Genomic DNA, 17,471 nt, shown 5'->3' on the forward strand with positions numbered 1-17,471 from the left:
TGATTTCTATCAGATGATTGATGACTCTGGACTGTTACTAACTCCCCGACCCATCCCACACACATACACACCCTCTGTTTCTTTTGGATCATGAAAATAATAAAATCTTTTTCATAAGACTGTGAAAATTAAATGATAGCATACATACCTAATACATGTTAGGTGTTCAGTAAACATATTCTCCTTTCTTTATCCTCGCTCACGTGCAACTCCCCCTTTGCAAACAATGGGACATTTTAAAATGATACCTCCTAATTAGAATAGTAACTTCCTAAAATGTTTATGGTCCTGGGCTTTTTTGTAAGCTGAAGAGAAACTTACTTTATTCAAATATTCCTGATGCCATGTGGTCCTGTGCCTCTTTCCTCCTATGTGTCTCCCGTTGTGAAGTCTGTTAACATAGTAAATCTCACTCACACATCACTGGCAGTCCATCTGCTCCGTCTGAGCGGCCTCTCTTCCCCGGATACCAACAGCGGGCTCGAAATCCCCCGAGAATCTTGAGTTCTCCAGAGAAAATGAAATAGATAAGTTCAAAAGTATGTCTATTTGCATACGATTTGGTGTTCAATGTTGAGATGCACCATTTTTTTCATAATCTTCTGATATTTCTAAAGGCCCTTTTCTGCATTTTTATGCATCCCATGCACTCCGTCATGGAAGGAGGAATTTCACAGAATTCTCTGAATAGTGTGTTGACTTAAATTATTGATAATTATTTACATTATCCATAAAGTATGAGAGATCAACTCATCTCCTTTTTGCAGAAGCTATATTAATGCTGACGGAAAACTATCTTGAGTGAACTATATGTTCACCTCGTGCATCTATGCACAGTCTGAATTTTTTTTAATTTTCCTCCCTTTTATTTGAATTCATGGAGTTGTCTTTCAGACCATCTATATTTTTTCATTTGCTCCACTGTCACTGGCCTTATATATCCCCTGTAATACTTCTAACTTATAATTTTCTTTAATTTGTTATGAATCAATTAAGTAGGATAAGCTAATGAAGAATCAATCACTAGCTAGTCCTGATGTTAAAATTCCACTTGGGTAGCTTGGAAGTGTGGCAGGCCTACATTTCCGGGTTGTGTGTCTCTCCACTCTGAAGATTATGTATAGCAAAATATGTTTGTCCAAGCATATCCTCGTGAGATTTCATTTAGTAAAATCACAAGTTTTAAGGTGGTTGTTGGTGGTCCCATTTTTTGCTGTGAGTAGACTGCTATGGAATTTAGTTTATGCATAAGCTAATGTGACATCTTGGCAAAAAAATATTTTAAAATATTAAGTCATGTCTTGAATATTTGTCAGTTTTCAAATTTTCCAAACCTAAGGAGGAGCCTATTTCCATATTTCAAAGACGAGAGCACATGGGGAGAAAATGAATTCCATAGCCATAAATTACATTGCATTTTAGGTGGGCCAGGAAAGGCAAGTGACTCAGGAACAAACAAACAAACAAAAACAGGTGTATTAACCTTGATGCCAAAGGATAAACTGGAATTCTTAACTCTTTTATTATATCGAATTATGGAAAGAAGTGTGTTATAAATTCCATATGAGTTACGAAGCCTAAGCTTAAAACTCACAAGAAATTTAGGATTTAGGTGAGTCCCCCATATGCAATTTAGTCTTCATAATTCAGATTCTGTATTTGCAAATTCACCAACTATATAAAATTTATTTTTAATCCCCAAATCAATACTTGTGGTGCTTTCATGTCATTTGCAGACATACACAAGACAGTGAAAATTTTGAGTCACTGCGCACACACATTCCCCCCCTGAGGTTGAACAAGGCAACGTTCTGCCTTCCTGTTTCAGCTCTCATATGCTGTAAATAAGTGTGCTTTTTGCCGTCTATTTAGTGCCCCACTTTTTGCATTTTTTTGTGCTTTTTGTTTGTGATTCTCCTCTTTAAAATGGTCCCCAAGTGTAGTGTTGAATTGCTGCCTAGTTTTCCTAAGTGCAAGAAGGCTGTGATGTGTGTTAAGGAGAAAACAAATGTGTGTGTTAGATAAGCTTTGTTCAGGCGTGAGGGTTAGTGCCGCTGGCCACAAGTGGAAAGTTAACGAATCAGTAGTGTATATAAAATATGATGTCTTTCAACAGAAACACACATAAAACAAGGGCAGTGGATAAAAATGTTATTTCAAGACTCTTGCAGGACCCTCACCCTGTATTTCCCCTAGGAGCAATGATTTAGTAGTATTTGTTAATTCAGTGTTCACACGGACTTCATAGAACACAACACTGGGAATAATGAGAATGAACTATACTTCCTTGAGGCCAGCTAGAAGGAATTGCAGAAAAGTCAGTGCCGCCATCGTCAAGGCAACCAGTGAGGATGACAATATGCACAAAGTCCCCTCACTTCTGCACTGTTTTCTGTGATGGAAGGTGGCAGTTTTGCTCTATTTAGAGAGGAAGAAATTAGTCCTGAAAAGTCAATTAGGAAACAGTGTTATTGATCTGTCACAGCAGCAGGAAGTGAGTGGTTGATTCTTCCAGTGGCCCAGCTGGTACCAGGTGAGTTGGCACTGTTTTGTGCAGAGCAAATATTCTCAGTGGGTGAGATTGATGGCAACATATAGGCCATATCCTGCAGGATTACTTGAGGGGCATTGGCTAAAGTGTGACAAACTGCTTCACATGACAAAATGAAAGGGAGGTTTCATAGCAACAGCTGGGCTTTGATCATTAGACTACTTTTTATTAAGCTTGTTATATAAGACTATATAATGCAAAGAAGAAGGCATGCTGTTTTTTCAGAGGTCTTAAACTGGTATAAATTGAGTTGGTGCTGTTGTTTGTAAGGTACAATTAGTATTTTAAAGTTCTATCCTTTAAATTTCCAGATTATAACAATTTGGGGACGATGTTGAGGTTACGTATAAAAAGTATGCATCCTGTGTTTTGCAGATGGAAACTTTATAAGAATTTGCAATTTGACCAGTCCTTTCTGACAATAGGACTACAAGAAATTTAATAATGTTAGTGTTTTTACCCAAATTAGAGTCTGTCTTTACACCAATGTATAATCATCTTTTCTCTACTTGACAAACCATGTGGGATTTGCAGTAATTATTATTACATATAAGTTTCACAAGTTGATTTTGTAAAGTTCTGAAATTTAGAGGCTTTATGCGAAGTCATGGGCCACAAACCACATGTCTGGAATTCCTGCATAGAACAGCCGTGACCCTTAGTTGGGTGGGGAGGAAAGAAACATGCCAGGAACATGGATGGCTAAAGATGGATGGTTTTGAAGTTTTCTTTCCAACTGTTAGAAATGAGAAAGAGTGGAAACCATCATCTTATGTTGGCGCAGTTATTAAATATGTCCTCACATCCACAGCTTCTGACATCGAGCCCTTATGAAACTCACCAGCTGGATTTGCCTTATGCTGTCCGCTAGCTTCCCATTCGCTAGCTGGGTCTGCTGGGAATGTAACAGATTGTGCAGTATTAATCATATGTGGCTGGTTTTTCTTTCTCTATCTCCTTGTAGCTGAGATTGGGGATTTTGATGAAGCATCGGACAGAGAACACTTAGCAAAAAATAAGTACATACCTCAGCAAGATGCACTAGAAGACAAAATTGTGGAATTTCACCATAACCACATGTAAGTCTCATTCATTGCTTCCTGTTTCCTTTGAGCTGTTTCCTTTGCGCTGTCCTTCCAACATGTATGGGTGCACACACACAAAGACACCTATTGGAAGAAATATGCAAAGGGTGAGGGCAAAGAGCACAGAGGCTCACAAGGCATTGGTACCCATCCTGGACTCTCAGAAATGCCGCTTGCCCACTCAGGACCAGAGCTCCAGGCCCCCTGCTTGCCTTACTGTGAAACCAGAATAACACTGGAATTTTAGGACATCCCATGCTTTGGAATGAAAGGGAAAGTATAAGACCAATTAATAGGAAATTGGAAAAGTGACATGATAAACTAGGGACCAAGTAAGAAGATTGTGAAAATCTAGACCCTTTCGACCATCTCTGTTTTGGTCAGTGAATCATTTTCAAAGGGTTCTCTGTGCCATTTGTTTTTGTTATTGTTGTTTTAAGGAAGGCACTTGAGCCCTGGTGATAGTATGAAAGAGTGGTGCCATGAACTTTGTTTGAAAGTGTTAGGTCTAGTGTAAGTGACTAAAAACTTGTTTTAACACAGTGGTGTTTTGCTTTTATATGACCTTAAAGGAAACTCTTTGAGATTCAAAAAAAACTAGCCAAGTTTGAGATAGACTTTTAGGGTTTTGTATTACACAAGCAATAGAGCTTTTGTTCTAGTTGCTCGACTTTGGGTTATAATGAATGAGAGGTTGGGTGTCATCTGATCGGGTAGCCCCATTGTTTGTGATGAAATGCCTTTTTATTTCCCAAGAGAAGCTGCTTAATCTCAAATTAATAGACACAGGGAATTCAAATCTCCTGGCCTTTCTCTTTAATTTTTGTTTTGTCAGTGGACAAACACCAGCAGAATCGGATTTCCAACTCCTGGAGATTGCCCGTAGGCTGGAGATGTATGGGGTCCGGTTGCACCCAGCTAAGGACAGGGAAGGTACTAAGATCAACCTGGCTGTTGCGAACACAGGAATTCTAGTGTTTCAGGTAAGAGCATTTAGAACATAGCTCAGTTCCCTTGGTGATGGAAAGATAAGAGTTGGCCCTTCAACTCTGATTCGATGTTGGGTGGTCCCAGCTAAGAACTCTGACAGTTATTTTCAGGTGAACAGGGAAAAACTAACCTCATCTCATGGCTTCTGTTTCTTTCCAGGCACTCAACTTCCAGATTCTATCTCATTTGCCCTTCCTCTGGTTGGGGAACCACCATTATAGATTTGTTTGCAGTTATTCACTTTGTAGGATCACAGAAATCTGTATCTCTCTGTGAACCTATGCTTAGAACATAGTGTAATGGGATCAAGATTTTAGATCTTTAAATAACCTTTTTCACACCTGCATGTAATATTCACGTAATCCTTTTTTTTAAACCTAATTTGGGTTTTTTTTAAAACCTAATTTGGGTTTTACCTATGTCAGCTTATTTCTGATTTCAGATTTACCTAACTTAAAAAGAAAAGTGTAATATGCACTCAGAATATGTAGCAGTTTCATAAATTTACCAAAGCCATGTCCACATACTGCAGAAAATACACACTCCACTTGTATCCTACCTGTGTTTTACTTAAGGACGTAACGATTTCTGCGCTCTGAAATGTGTTCTCTTGATCACACGGCTATTGTACTGTTTTATTCATTGATGGATCTCTTTTCCTTAAGAACTTCATTGACTTATTATGGACATATAATAAAGTGCACATATCTAAAGTGCCTTTTGATAAGTTCATATATAGAGAGAGAGGGTGCCAAAAAAATGTAACATTTTAAGAAAGGAAAACTATTAAAATTGTAATACTCAATATATACTGATAACGAAAGATGAATACAAGTCACGTATGACTTCTGCAATTACAAGAGGTGCTCAAAGTGGTTACCATCAGTGTCCAGACACTTCTGATTACGGCAAACTACTGCTTGAGCATAAATAACATCTCTTAAAACGTGTATACATATTTTTGGCACCCCTGGTATATATGTATGTATGTATATCCTGTGAAACATCAATGAAATCAAGATAATGAAGATACCCCCAAAAAAATTTTTAAGGCTTTTCTTTTATTAATAAATAAAAGTCGGTAATCTATGCTTTTGTTTCAACTAGGTATGGAGAAAGCATTTGCTGTTCTCATGAAATAGGGTCAGATCACACCCAGTTTTGAAGGCATGAATGTGTGCATGACCTAAAACTTTTCCGAGATCTGCCAGGTTTGGTTACATTTCCCCTTTCTTATTTTACCAAAATAGCCCATGATTCTCTGCTCCTGCATCAGATGTTTATGACAGACACTAATCATCACTGACCCCGTACCAAAAGAGGAGTTCAAGTTGGATTTCATATGGGATAGCAGGGAGTAACTTGTTGAGATGGTGTGGTATGTGAGGAGGTGACTCCTCCTAACAGATTTTGACCTGCAGAAATAATAATCTAGGAATACCGGATGAGAGAAACGACAGTAAACCAAGTCCAGTTTTCAGTATTACCAAAAATCAAAATCAAAACGCTTAAACGTTTCTAAACATCATGGCGGGGGGGAAAGTGCCTCACAATGGAATTAATTTGGTTTGATTGTTTTTGATACACTACATAGTGAGAATTGCCCGATAATTTAATTGTGTACAAAGGCTGTATCTTAGAATTAATCTTCTTGTCAGTTCCTAATTGATTCACTCTCACCAATTTAAATAAATGGTCCTGGTATTCAAATGGGCTCAAGGGGAATTCTATTTTCAGTTGCGATGACAGGACAGACAGGAGGTGGTGTCGGACAACTCCCCACTGTTTCTCCACCACCTGGCTGCTAAGATGAGGGTGTGTGAGTACTTTCCGGAGAGTGTTTTCTGGCCTGGAAGACACAGGGATGTCGGGCTCTCCTCTCCCCGTCCTGCTTGTATTTCAGGAGCCTGGTGCACATGGGAGCCAAACCAGTGTGAACGAAGGGGTGATTGCTAACCTGTGAATATGAACAACAGCTGCTGGTTAAGGCACATGCTTGGCAATCTCATTCTGCCACATTCACTGTGTAATAGTGGCCAGTTTAAAACCTATCCATACTGTAGTTTCCACATCTGTAAAATGAAGATAAGAAAGCCATCTCGCTGGGTTTTGTGTAAGGTCTGATAAGGTCTGTAAAGTCCTTAGGCCAGTGCCTGGCACAGGCTGTAAGTGAAAGTCGCTAATTATTGTGGTAGTTGTCATGGTTTTTCTCTTATCTTTCTCTTTATCTTTCCGTTGGCCCTCCTCCTTTCTGTCTGGAGGCAGACTTAGTTGGAATACCGAATCATGTAATTAGTGAGGAATAATGATCCAGGAACTGAACAGGCATCATCCCACAGCCAAAGATCCTGTGACTTCTCCAGCAAAAGGCATTCTTCCCGAGCCATCGAACATCAGCCCTCCTTTCAGCTCCCCATAAGCAAAGCAGACCAACTCCCATGTTGCCTGTTATGCGCTTCCTGGTTCACTGGCTGATCCTTTCTTCCTAGGGTTTCACGAAGATCAATGCCTTCAACTGGGCGAAGGTGCGGAAGCTGAGCTTCAAGAGGAAGCGCTTTCTCATCAAGCTCCGCCCGGATTCAAATGTAAGTGGCTCCCTGGAAAGAGGGGGAGACCTGCTGAAACTGTGGCTGACAGCGCTTCCTGTGTCTTAGTGTCTGTACAGAGAGACGGATCCAAGTGCTTGGTACCTCACAGCTGTCGTTTTCAGTAGACAGAGGGTAAAGAATAGGTGGCACAGGTGTGTGCCCACAAAGGGTCACTTACCTGTGCAAACATAGGCAGCTCCCTCCCAACAAACAACCTGAGCTATGCAGTTTCTGCATCTCCAGCCTCTGGGCCACCTCGAGACCCTATTCAGCATTCGGCCACATTCCAGGCACATACCTGCCCACACAGCAGCAGTCCCCAACTCTTGAGTCTGTGCTGTTGTCCCCAAACCTCAGACAATGCATTCTCACCACCTAACCAGGTCCACTTCCCACAGAACCCAACCACACACACACACACACACACACACACACACACGCGCGCGCGCGCGCAAACACACATACAGATGTTGTTAACATTGGGACCAGATCAGAGAAGGAGAAACAGTGTCTTCTTCGTCTGCCAGAAATGGCGATGAAGGAGATGGATGATACAAATATCACTGTTGTCCCCAGCTAGACCTGGGAGTGCTTTTTCTCCTGGAAATAAAGATTCTAAGTGGCAGTCTAGGCTTATAGTTGAGCTACAGTGTGGATTAAATAGGCTTTTATGGCCCGACCGCAGCAGCAGACACCCATGATAAGTTGTTTTCTATGGGAAGATGTGTTTTGAGTTCCAAAAGACTGACATACAAATGAAGACTTGCAGCACAACTTGCCCAGAACTGTGAGATCCCCCCAAATAACTGGAACTGCTGGGAATGTTAAGGATTTTGGTCAATTTTGTTTATATAATATGGCCACTTCAGTTGGAAGTGTTCCGTCTGGGAATAGAAAATTACCATATCCCCTTTCCAGAACCAAAGGACATGAATTTTTCAGCCTTGAGTGATACTTTAGTGCTCCAGAAAAATATATTCATTTCCTGTATGGTCCCTGGGGCCACCTGGAGGCTTGAGCCATGATTTTTGATAGAGAAAAGACTTGAGACCAATATTTAAACTTGGCTTGACACATGAGGGAGAAAACAGAAAGAAGACTTCTGTTTCAGTTATCTTAAGGCAAAAAAGGAATTTCGGCACTTGGGTTTTTTTCTTTTTTCTTCTTTTTTTTAAGAAGGACATGTAAACCAAGTAAACACAATTTGTTTATGAATTCTGTCAAAAGAGATGTTATGACTTCTGCTAAGTACCCCTATTTTTTGTTAGTTCCTCTAAGGAATTATGTGGGGAAGAAAATGGTTGAATGGCGCCTGTATTTTGTCACTAGGAACAACTGTATTTTACCAAATGTGTGAATTTATGGTCATGCGATCATAAAATACACAATTGAAATTTTATTGGACAAATTTGTTTTCGGTCCCTTTTCTCATTTTTCAACCCAGTGTCTGTGGGTAATGGAAACAAATTCAAAGTAGTATTTTCTCTTTTTAGAGCTCGTACCAGGATACCTTGGAATTCTTAATGGCCAGTCGGGATTTTTGCAAGTCCTTCTGGAAAATCTGTGTTGAACATCATGCCTTTTTTAGACTTTTTGAAGAGCCCAAGCCAAAGCCAAAGCCTGTTCTCTTTAGTCGAGGGTCATCATTTCGGTTCAGGTAAGGATTCTGCTTCGCACCTCCTTATTTGCCATGAGAACGTTTCCCCCAAGACTTTCCTTTTGCTGCTCGCCATCGCAGCTGCTGCGCTGTAGCGAGGAGAGAAGGTGAAAGTCAGCCTCCGGGAGCTGGTGGGGTTTGTGTGCTCAGTCATCCCAGCCAGCTCCTGGCAGACGCTTACTGGGTACTCTCTGAACATCAGTTAGGCCCAACGCAGTCTCCCGGGACCCAGGAAACTCCTAACAGGACTCTAAGTCAGAAAGGACTTGTCTCTGTAGAAGCAAAAGTGTCTTGTTGACATTTGGTGTAACTTCATAGAGTGCTGTGTAGACTTGTGTATCATCAGGTCCCTTTTTCACTCATTCTTTCCACAAATATTTGAGTGTCTACTGCATGTCAAATACTCTTCTAGCTTTTGGGGATATACCGTGAACAAAATTATCCCTGCCTTCCCGAAGCACACAGACTCTCAAGGTGGTTGCTTAATAACCTACGACAGAAATATTAAGTGGTCCAGTTAGTTAAACTTCTTCCATTAAGGGAAATATCAAGAGGCAGATTGGACGTGCAAACACAGTTTCTTTTAGGATTGTGTTTACTCCTGGCCAGCTGGGAAAGCCCACATATCTCCAGTTAGGCAAGGAGGGGAAGATGACGGAGTATTGTGTGTTTAAAAGAGAATGCCTTGGTGTCTTCTCCCCTTTCCTCTCGCGGTCTTCATTGTAGCGGTCGGACCCAGAAGCAGGTTCTCGACTATGTTAAAGAAGGAGGACATAAGAAAGTGCAGTTTGAAAGGTAAGAGAAACTTGGACACTACTTCTGATGGGAGAAGGGTCATTCTCTCCAGGTAACTGTGCAATTTCTGCTCATTATCTCGTCACCCAGGCTCAGTGCGTTAGAGAATTACTGCTTCACAGTCAAGCTGGGCCAGTTTAGTGCTAGAGGGAACATTGGAGGGCCCGGGGGCATTACTCAGGGCTGAGATGAGGTGAGAAGAATGGAGGGAGAGAACCAAATGAGGAAGCAGAGGAAGTCAGCAGACGGCAGGGAGGGAAGAAGAACAGGAGATTACAGGGGGCATAGAGCCCTGTAAAAACGTGCTCATTGGTGAGTCCTTAAATATTCTGGGGTTTGAATGGAAAGCATTTTTATAAACTTTTTAATTAAAGTTTGGATGAGAAGGAACAGGGTCTAGTATTGTTGTTTGTTAGCAAATGCTTATAGTTCTTACTGTGTGCCAGGCACTGTTCCAAGCATATATATGTGTTCTCCACATATATTAACTCATAGAACCTTCGCACCCGCTCCATGAGATCCGTGCTGTTTCATTCCCTTCTTAAAGGTGGAGACACTGCAGCTCATAGGGTCTGAGTAACTATCCCAGTCCTTAAAGCTTAAGCAGCCCCTGGTCAGCAAGCCTCAGAGCCCTCTGCCTCCCAGAAAGGGAAGAAGCAGAGAACCCAGGTGGATTAAGCCAAAGGGTAAAGAGGGGAGTGAAGGTAGGCCAAGAATTGTTTAGCGCATGTTTTTTTTAAAACATTTTTCTGTTTTCATTTTAATATATTTAAGCGTCGCAATAAAGTGCAGAGAATACAGCAAGCATCCAGACTCCTACAACTAAGAAATAATTTAACATTTTAACATATTGGTTCCTGGAGTTTTTTTCTTCTTCTCTGTAGCTATTGTTCCAGATGTAGCTAAACCCCCTCTAACCAGCAGCCTTGTATTTCCCTCCTCCCCTCCCCAGAGGCAACACCTGCCATAGTCATGTTATTTCTATTGCACATCTTCATGCATCCAAAAAAAAAAAAAAAAGTAGCATTGCTCTGGGGGATACGCTTTTTTATATTTGCATAAGTGGTATCACACTGTACATAATTCTGTATCTTGCTTTTTAAACCCTACCCTGATTTGGAGGCCTATTTTGTGTTATGGTATTATGAAAGTGTTATGGTATTATTTGTCTGATTCCCTGTTGATAAACAGTCAAGTTGTTTTGTGTTTTGTTTTGCTTTTGCTGAAACAAACCTGCAGCTGTGACCATCCGTGTGCATGTCTCCTGATGCAGGTGTGGGGTCATTTCCCCCGCCCCCTCCCCAGAAATGTAATGTTCAGAAGGCTATTTGCGTGCTTACCTAGATGTGACAAACCCCATAATCTTCTTGGATCCTCCACCATGATTCTTTTGAGGATCATATGAGAAGTGGCCCGGTTCTCTCTCTGATTAAGAATGTGGGTGCTTCAGAGCTTTTGTGTATTACTTTGGAGTATTTTGAAGGAAAGCTGGATGCACATGGGCATTTATAATTTCTCTATATTTATAGAGTTTCACTGAACAGTTTCTAATGCTTGTTTACTGGGGAGGAGGACATGGACAGACTAAGGAAGGGAAGAGATAAGGGCAGGAGGTGTTACTGGCATTAAAGCCAGTTCCTTCTACTATCGAGTCTGTACGTCTATGAATTCATTCAGGGCGCCAGCCTCCTCGGAACTTAACACTGTGAAAGAGCCACCTGGCTAGTGATAATTGCCTCTGTTATAGAACTGATCTGGAAAGTCATTACTGAGAATACACGGACTGATTTCATGTTGTTAGACCATAGGTTGCAACCCAGACCATACGTGCTGCCCCCCTCAGCTTCTCCCTCCCAATGACTCCTCTCATAACTAGACCGTGCTCCGTGGCTGGGCTCTCAACCAGCTGTACCCCTCAAATGAGAGCAGCGGAATTGCTGAGAACTTTTTCAAGGTTTAACCCCTGAAACCTATAAGAGCTATTAAACGGATGACTGGGTCCGTTTCCAGGGAACATTTATTTATACAAACTACTTAGTGTGTAATGCTGTGATTTTTTTCATTAAAAACACAAATAGAAACCTCACCTAACTTTGGCTCTCATCTTGTGTGATTTCTCCCAGGAAACACAGCAAGATCCATTCCATCAGAAGCCTTGCTATGCAGCCTGCAGAGCCAAACTCAGAAGTGCCAAAACAAGTCAGTAATGGTGATATGCTGTTATCACTCCCTTTTTCACCAGACTTCCTCCACTGAGTTCTGTGTTTCATAGTATGCTTTTGAGGTCTTCATCCTTCCCCGTTGGGGGTGTTTTATAGAGGAGAGTCTAGTTGTGTACCCTGACTTTGACCAGACACAGGCTCTGTGCACTGTGCAGCCCACAGCCTGGGCTCAGTGGCCCTGGAGTCAGTCCTTTTTCAGCTGACTTCCCACCCACCCCCACCCATGCTCTTGCCATGGAGAAGCTTGTTCCCTTGGCCTCAACTCAGCTGAGGGGTGGAACCACCCATGGGAGCCAGTAGAGAAGAGAGAGTAGAGCCCATCCTCCAGTTAATGGGTGCACTTGTGTGAAGAGATCGGGACCTGCTTTGCCACTGATGGGTGTAGCTCCCCTTCGGTGCCAAGGTCAGGACCTTTTACTGGCACAGGCCCGAGTGGTGAGTTCCCAGGGCTCGAGTTACAGGGCAGTGACCACAGCTGGCAACAAGAGACATTATCACTCTTGCTCTGAGGGTGGCAAGAGCTCATTTTCCCTGTAGTTGGTCTCTGGATGGGTTTTCAGGGTTTTCTCTACAAGAGAATAAGAACTTTGTTGGGAAAGAACATGAGGGAGATTTCATTGTGTGAATCCAAAAAGAGTCCTTAACCTGTTCATTCTAGCCTTAGAAGTAGAAACAAAGAAGTTTTTTGTCATTTGTCTGAAATCCGTGTCAGCTTGCCTTTGGGGGTTCGGGATGCGGTTCCTTCCTTCCTCTCCCTGCCCACACTTCCTTGGGAAACCCTGTGGCCTAGAGGGGCTCTCTTGTTCCATAGACACTTTGGAAACCCAAATTAGAGTCTATGGGTCCTAGAAAGCAGACACAGCCGAAGTAGTGCTGCTGGGGACCCTGCACTGTCAGCTTCCACACTCGGAAACACCTTTCTGGATACTAACCACACATACTCAGGAGTGCCCTCTTTGTGTCAGAATGCTTGTTCTGACACTGTGGAGGGCAGCCTTTATTTGGCAATCCTTTCGGCTGCTCAAAGCTTGAGGAGATGTTATTATTAAATTAGACTCTGACGTCTCTCTCTTTTTTCCCAGCTCTGGTGTAACAGTCTCCCTTCTCTCTTCAATTCCCTCATCCTTTTCTTGCCCTCCCCCCACCCAGGCTCAGCAGAGTGCCAGCCTTACACTTGGAGAAGGTGCTGATTCCCCAGGTGGCCAGAGCTGCCAGCAAGGAAAGGAACTGAAAGTTTCCGCCGAAGACTGCGGGCCGCACCAAAGCCCCGCTTTGCAGAAGAGCCCCGTGGGTAACAAGAAGGCAGATGGAGCCGTGAAGGCGACAATGGAGGAAGAGGAGGAGGTCGTTAAGGATAGGACCCAGCAGAGTAAACCTCAGCCCCCGCAGCCAAGCACAGGTCCAGCATCCCGGGCTGCTCGAGGCAGCAGCACTTCCATTCCTTTCATTGACTGCAGTGATGTAGATAGTGAATACGATCTTCTCAGGGAACAAGCGTCCCAGTCACGGTCCCAAACAAATGACAATTATGAGGGTGATTTGACCAGTGGTGTTTATCTGCTCTCCAGGGATGAGAGGCAACTAGAAGCTAGGCACAGGGCTTCCCCTCACTCTGTGAAATCCTCCCGTCCTCCTTCCGGAGAATTCCTTGATGATGATTCAGCAGACATAACCTTTGATATGAGTGGGAGCCCCCGACTCCCAAGACATAGCTCTCTGATAGATGAGATGTTCAGGGGCTCAGGCAGTCACAGTCCCCTGGCCACTCCATTGTCTCCCAGTAGCAGAAGTTCTAGTCCAAGTATGAGTTGGGACAGGACTGGGTCTCAAGGCTATGTTTCTGAAAATGGACATGAGCCTCGAGAGAGAAGTATGGGAGACGATACGCTCCCAAGCCAGAGTCCTCATTATGAAAACTGTTCCCCTGTCTTACAAAGGCCGTACTTACGAAATCTCCCCAGTAGATACAATAAGTCAGAGACGAATCCACTCATCCTTAGCCAAGTAGCATCAACCTCAGAGACAATGGATAGGCTCGATGGCCATGAAAAGGCAGAACTGGCCAGCCTGGCTGGTTCAGAAGGTAGAATGCTGGCTAATGGGACACCTCTTGTGGGTCCCACCTCCCAGGTCCCCGTTGTGCAGTCAGTGTGTGCCAGCGGCATGGTGGACCAGCTGGCACCCCTGCAAATGACCGAGGGCTCCACCAGCAGTGGGACTGAATCTAGCGATTCAGACTCCGACATGGTGAACCCTTTGAGCCCACCCCTCGTGTTTGGTAATCCAGCAGTGCTCAGTTCTCCTTCCATGCTGAGAAGTACGAAGTCCTTGGGTGGCCTGTATGTCAGTGAGGAGCAAGAGGAGGATGAGTGAGGACATTAGAAGGCGTGTCTTCAAGTGTTGGGAACCTGAAGTCATGAGGCCAGGGTTTCAATGGAGATTATCTGATCTAGTGACTCGTTAATTTTTAATCAACATTTTTTAGAGGAAGTTTTGCACAGGCACATGTTTGGACAGGGCATGCCTGACTTCTGAAATCTTCCAGAAAAACAAAACTTCACACAGTGGCTTGCTTTTCAAAAGAGGTAGACAAGATAAATAGCAAGTCATGATGACAAGTTACCAGGAGCTTGTTTATCTTTTTGATTGAAGGCTAGAAAGAAATACTTTATTAGGAATCTGATCATGCATATAGCGCTGTATTTATGTGGAAATTTTCTGTGTATGTTAAATTTTGTATGCAGATCACTCTCCTGTTGGTTGAGTGTTTGAACTGAAGTATCTTTGAGATCCTAGAAAGGTGTTGATTTTACTTTACCCCCTTCTTTAAAAGGAGGGCTGTTTTTCTGTGCCTCATACAGTGAGGAATTGACAAAAGTCAAGGCCAAATGTAGCTTGATTGCTAGTTGAGGTGAAGCATCGGTGAAATCTTAGTCAAGAGTAATGAATATTTTAATTGGAAGAATTTGGAGTAATATTATTTCCAGACTTCATATAAAGTGATATAATGGGTGTCAAATCTTCATGAACTGTAATTTACATGGGATTGCTGGTTTGATTTGGGTTTGCATTGGTGGGTCAAATTGTTAGTTATGTTTTACGAAGCTATTACTCCGGCTGGCAGAATCTCTTATTGAAACACAGAAATACTATTGAGTCTTGATGCAGGAGAAAGTAAGACCTTACAGTAGGCGCTAGTTGTCACCATCAGGTTAGCAAATTAAATGCCTGCCTTTGAATTGTGCACAGCACAGAGAAGGACCGTTTTCCAGTGTTATTGCCCGTGGTTGGTTTTTATGCACATTCTTAATGTTCATACTTTTGTGAATAGTGTCTTTCCTTCGGAAGTGATGTGTGGATGTTTCTCTGTGCAGGAAGAAAGTGTAAGTAGCGAGAAGTCGGATTTCTTTTTAAATTGTTCCCACCTGTGCCCGTGCCTTTCGCCCAGCATTCCTGCGTTTTAGATAGAAGAGCTTGATTTCAATTTGCATTGTTTCTCAGCCTTAGCTGCACATTTTAAAATTAGTGATTCCTGAGCCCTGACCCTAGAAACTTTGATCTAATTGGTATGGGGTGTCACTTGTCCTCTCTCCCCAAATGGGTCCGCTAGGTAGCCAAGGGTCACTTCTCAGCCAGACACAATTGCCTTTTAGAATCTAGTGGAATACGTTTTAAATGTTAGCTGAATTTTTGGCTTGCTTGTGGAGTAAGAAAAGCATCACAAACGAAATGCTTTTCTTAATGCCCGTTCTTTGTTACTTTTCAGTCTTTGGTACTTTTATATAAAGATGAATTGTAGAATCAAATTTTTAGATCCGAAGTAACTGCAACATTATTGAAAAGAGCTGTAACAAAGATACATCACCGATTTGCCACCATGCCAGTGGCCTTACTTAACTCATCATGTGACTGTCATGGGGGAAGAGCTAAACCTGTTTGGAAAACTGAGTAGAATTTGGCAGCAGTATATAACGAATAGAAGTATTGACTGACCTTGTGGTTCACAAGTGATTATCTGTCCACATGAATGTCGAGAAGTTGGTTTTACGGATTCTGAAAACTTAATCCATTGGTATGCAAACTTTTGTTTTATCTTTCTAATCATTTGATTCAGTGCATGACTAATGAATCAAATTGATTATTGGATAGTTTGAAAGATGTTCATTGAAGTAGTCTATTTATGCCTTGCTTTAGATTTATATATTTAACAGTCACAGAATTTTAAAACTAGAAAGGACCTCAGAGGTCACCTAGCGTAAACCTTCATTTGATGGAGGAGGAACCTGGTTCTGACCTACCAGTAGTCGTACAGCTATTCCCTGACAAAGCTAAAACTAGAATCTTGGCCTCTAGACGTCAGCTTTTTACTCTATGTGACATCTTGATGTAATAGGACCTTTTTGATTCAACATTTTAATTTTTAAGAATCTTGCATGGAATTATAATTACAGTCATGCGGCGACCAGGAATCATGTAGACTCTACTTAGGTAATTACAGTCCACACGAGGTAGGAAGAACTGCTTTTTCTCTTGTGGGGGTTTTGCAGTTATAACATGTTTCTGCATATTCTGTTTTGGACTTTAGAAAATGATGTTGATTTGCTATATAAAAATCTAGTCAGCTGTGAGTTAAGCAGAGTCACATTTGGAATCCTGTGGTTTATTTGTGAATGTAATTTGTTCAAGTGAATTTTCTTTTTACCTCTAATCATACGGCAGTCTGATAATGAAATAGGAATGAACGATAGGCGTGAACTTACCCAGCATACAATGCAAATCATCCAATGTAAACCTCCAAAGCAAAATACGTTCCAAGAACTATTTTGTTTTGCTCTTTCTTAAAGGAGGATAGGTAAATTTTATCTAAACATTTTATCTAAAATGTGTTAAAAGCCACCGACTCACAGTGGTGTCCTCAGTTCTATACTGACAATATTTTCCTCTTTTAGGGTTGCTCATAGAGTTTTTCTCTGGTTGGTTTTGTACCAACCAAGCAACTCAATTTCTGCCTCTTGGCCCGTATTTATGAAGGCAACAAGCCTGGTGCGATTAATGGTGCTCAGAAGAGAGGGGGTGTAGTTTGTTCAAAAGCCGCATATCCTGAAGCGCTGAGAGTACGCACTAACTGCCTCTGGAGGAACTTGCCTGCAGTAATAGATTCCCAGTGTTGGTGGGAAAGTAATCCTAAGCATGCTCTGAGCCTGGTAGAGCCAGTAGGCTGAGGTGACAGGGGCTCCCACTGTGCAGAGGGCGGTGCAAGCCAACAGCTTCTACCATCCCACTTTCCTCTGCTTTTTGTGAGACTCTGGTCCCCAAGTCTTTCTTTACCTATCCTCCAGAATCTCACGGTGTGGCCTCAGAAGGGCATGCCTATGCAGAAAGTTGAAGGAAGAGTGCAGGAGATCTGAGAGGGGGCTGGGTGTGAAAAATAAGCCTCAGAGGCTCTAGACCTGTGAATTCTTTCACATTTCCAAAGGGTTTCCCGAGACCTGTCCACCCATATTTCTAAGACAATAGCTAGGGTAGAAGTCTCCTGACACAACAGGGAACCCCAATCTTCAGGTAATGGCTGCTCTATGAAAT

At 42.3% G+C, this 17,471-nt stretch overlaps 1 protein-coding gene across 1 annotated transcript in view; it reads left to right on the forward strand.

The window, feature by feature from the left end:
- FARP1 (FERM, ARH/RhoGEF and pleckstrin domain protein 1) overlaps positions 1 to 17,471 on the forward strand; it is a 282,515-nt gene that overhangs the window by 212,053 nt on the left and 52,991 nt on the right. The window contains exons 7-13 of the mRNA XM_033103882.1: positions 3,516 to 3,630; positions 4,472 to 4,619; positions 7,116 to 7,211; positions 8,708 to 8,871; positions 9,598 to 9,666; positions 11,790 to 11,865; positions 13,038 to 13,287. Coding sequence (XP_032959773.1) covers positions 3,516 to 3,630; positions 4,472 to 4,619; positions 7,116 to 7,211; positions 8,708 to 8,871; positions 9,598 to 9,666; positions 11,790 to 11,865; positions 13,038 to 13,287 — 918 coding nt within the window. The remainder of the gene's footprint in view (positions 1 to 3,515; positions 3,631 to 4,471; positions 4,620 to 7,115; positions 7,212 to 8,707; positions 8,872 to 9,597; positions 9,667 to 11,789; positions 11,866 to 13,037; positions 13,288 to 17,471) is intronic.

Source organism: Rhinolophus ferrumequinum, chromosome 4 (assembly GCF_004115265.2).
Source record: "Rhinolophus ferrumequinum isolate MPI-CBG mRhiFer1 chromosome 4, mRhiFer1_v1.p, whole genome shotgun sequence".
NCBI lineage: Eukaryota > Metazoa > Chordata > Mammalia > Chiroptera > Rhinolophidae > Rhinolophus > Rhinolophus ferrumequinum.